Source organism: Lolium perenne, chromosome 7 (genome assembly GCF_019359855.2).
Source record: "Lolium perenne isolate Kyuss_39 chromosome 7, Kyuss_2.0, whole genome shotgun sequence".
Lineage (NCBI taxonomy): Eukaryota > Viridiplantae > Streptophyta > Magnoliopsida > Poales > Poaceae > Lolium > Lolium perenne.
In genome coordinates, this window is record NC_067250.2 from 122,427,566 (window position 1) to 122,430,773 (window position 3,208).

Below are 3,208 nucleotides of genomic sequence, written 5' to 3' on the forward strand. Positions count from 1 at the left end.
GCTTTTCGTTTAAATTACAGCACTGCCACCGGCAAGTGAAAAAAAAAATAACTAATTTGGGACACTAATTTTTTATCCTCTATTGCAAGACACGAGCATGTTTCAGTTGAAGATGGGTGAAAGGTTCCGCTGCAACGCGCGGGCATTTTCCTATTCTTTATATAAAGGCCATCCCCGTCGAGGAAAGCTGCAAGATAAACCAATCATCATCATGGAGCTAAGCGCAGCCACGCTCGTCTCCATCGCCCTCATCTCGCTGGCAATTGTCGTGTTCGTGCTTAGCAACAGTAGCAGCTCCAAGCAGAGGCGGCCTCCTGGTCCGAGGTGCCTCCCCTTCATCGGGAGCCTTCTCCACCTCCTCACGCCGGAGCCGCAGGTCGCCCTCCGGGACCTGGCGAAGAAACACGGCCCCGTGATGTACCTGCGGCTGGGCCACATCGACACCGTCGTCATCTCCTCGCCGGAGGCGGCGCAGGAGGTTCTCCGCGACAGCTCCCTCGCCTTCGCGTCGCGGCCCAGCATCGTGTCCACGGAGATCATGTGCTACGGGAGCACCGACATCGCCTTCGCCCCGCACGGCGCGTACTGGAGGACGCTGCGCAAGATCTGCACGGTTGAGCTCCTCAGCCCGCGCAAGGTGAAGCAGTTCGCGCCCATCCGGAACAGCGAGACCCTTTCCCTCGTACGAAAACATCCGCGACGCAGCCGCCAGAGGCGGCGGCCAGCCGGTCAACATTGGCAGGCTGCTCGTGTTGTGCACGAACTCGATCACCGCCAAGGCTACGTTCGGGGTAGAGTGCGGCGCCGAGCTCCAGGAGCAGTTCTTGTCCGCGATGGTTGTCGCACTAGAGTTCAGCGGGGGCGTCTGCGTGGGGGACCTCTTCCCGTCCCTCTATTTCGTGGACGCCGTCACCGGGCTGAGGCGCCGGCTCTGGCGAGCGCGAAGAAACCTCGACGTCGTGTTTGGGAAGATAATAGAGGGGTGCGAGGCGCGGCGAGAGGAGAAGAAGTACAAGACAGGAACGGCGAGCGGAGACGATGACCTCCTAACACTCATGCTTAGGATCCGAGACGAGGGGGAGCTCGAGTTCCCCATCACCACAGAAAACATCAAAGCAATTATAGTGGTAAGTGGTGAAATGTTTCAGCTAGCTGGTCAGCTAAGCCGAATCTGTCTTGTAACCTCTTTGGTATTTGCATGAATCTCGTCCAGGATTTATTCACGGCGGGGACGGAGACGACGTCGTCCAGCGCGGAGTGGCTCATGTCGGAGCTCATGCGAAACCCGGAGGTGATGGTGAAGGCGCAGGCCGAGGTGCGACGAGTATTCGACAACAAGCCGCCACAGGAGCACGAGAGCCTCCTGGAGGAGTTGCCCTACATGAGGATGATGGTCAAAGAGGGCATGAGGCTGCATCCGGTGCTGCCACTCCTGCTCCCCCGTTTATGTGGTGAGACCTGCAACGTTGGGGGATTCGAGGTCGCCAAAGGCTCCAGGGTCATGGTTAACGCGTGGGCGATAGCAAGGAGCCCCGATCATTGGCAAGACGCTGACAAGTTCATGCCAGAGAGATTTCAGGATAGTACGGTGGACTACAAAGGCACGCAGTATGAGTTCTTGCCGTTCGGGAGCGGCCGGAGGATGTGCCCCGGCGGCAACTTCGGAGTTGCCGTGCTGGAGCTTATCGTGGCCCGTCTTCTATACTACTTTGACTGGAGCCTCCCCTCCGGCATGGAGCCTGGTGACCTCAACATGGACATGATTGTCAGCGCCACGTCCAGGAGAAAGAACCAGCTGCATCTGGTGGCGCTGCCACGTAAGGTTCAGATGGACACATGAAGATATGCAATGTTCTTATTACAGGTGTACCTAGTTGTCTTGTTGATCTTGATGGTTAATTTAAGTAACGTCTTCTGATTTGGGATTAAGCTTTGTCTTCTTTTCGAAGTGTAATGTGTATTGAAAAAATAAACATGGATTGGGAAACTTGACGTTGGACACCATCTGTAGCAACAAATCTTAGAAAAATGGTCAATGAAGCACAAGATTGTCTAATCTATAATACATGCAAGACATCCACATCATCAACCATCTCTAAGCAATCAATCATAGGCTGCCACATCTCTTCAACTCTTCCACCTCAGCTAAGAGAACTATTTGGTTGGCAGTCCACAAGCTGTTTTCCCTTCGCATTCGCTACATGAAAAGTCACCCGACTCCCACTTAGTCATAGTGGGGAGTAACATAGAGTAGTAACATGGTGCATGTTACTACCCTATGTTACTACCTCCATAGTGGATAGTTACTTATATGTGGTATCATGCATGTTATATTTATTAAATTGTAGACTCAACTTGTATTGAGAAGTGTGATGTTATGGTAACATAGCTAGTTACCACCTCACTCTCTTTCTTCATTTATTATCATGCCATATCACCAAAATGCATTGGGGTGTGTGATGTTACTAGCTATGTTACTCCCACTATGAGTAGTCTTAGCCTCAGATCATAAGTTACTGCCTCCGAATACACTATCCTTCATTGAATATTGGGCGTCTCAAATTCTGCACTGCCGCAGACAGGAGGAATTGAGGAGCCGCTCCTCTTCTTGGCCTTTTGCTTCACTGCCCTATATATAGGCCCAACGCCAATGTCAGCGGTTGCATTCCATTCAATCTCGTACTGCTGCTCGGCTGCTCCTCCTCCTCCTACCGTTCACCACTCCTTGAGGCTCGATCCCTGCTTCTCCCTATCCATCTTGCTTGCTTTTTGTGGTTGTGATTTGCATAAAGCTTAGCCGATTAACACAAGCTAGACTAGTATAAGTACAGTGACGCACACGAGCAGGTACAGTTGCGCACATGAGCAGCGCACACGAGCAAATACATGTACAGAAGTACAGTGGCGCACACGAGCAAATACATGTACAGAAGTACAGTGACGCACACGACCAGTACAGTCACGCACACGAGTAAGTACAGGTGCAGTCGCGCACACAAGTTAGTACAGTTACCGAGTAAAAAAAACTGCACCAAATATACTAAAAACATAAGTACTTATCAGTTGAAACACGAGTACAATCGTACTAATACTAGAAGTACGTAAAAAAAGTATCTCGAAACCTATCAACATGTGATCTATTTTTAAACATCTCGACGCGAGGATCTCAAAAGTGGAAATGGTTCGTAATTTGGACTTACTACAGTTC

General features: G+C 51.1%; 1 protein-coding gene across 1 annotated transcript; it reads left to right on the top strand.

Moving 5' to 3' along the window:
• The first annotated feature begins 208 nt into the window (after window positions 1–208).
• LOC127318419 (cytochrome P450 99A2-like) lies at window positions 209–1,974 on the top strand. Its single transcript, XM_051348901.2, is given in 3 exon segments — window positions 209–691; window positions 693–1,127; window positions 1,214–1,974. Coding segments are annotated over 3 exon segments (1,542 nt in total). The 5' UTR covers window positions 209–211; the 3' UTR covers window positions 1,841–1,974.
• The last annotated feature ends 1,234 nt before the right edge of the window (window positions 1,975–3,208 follow it).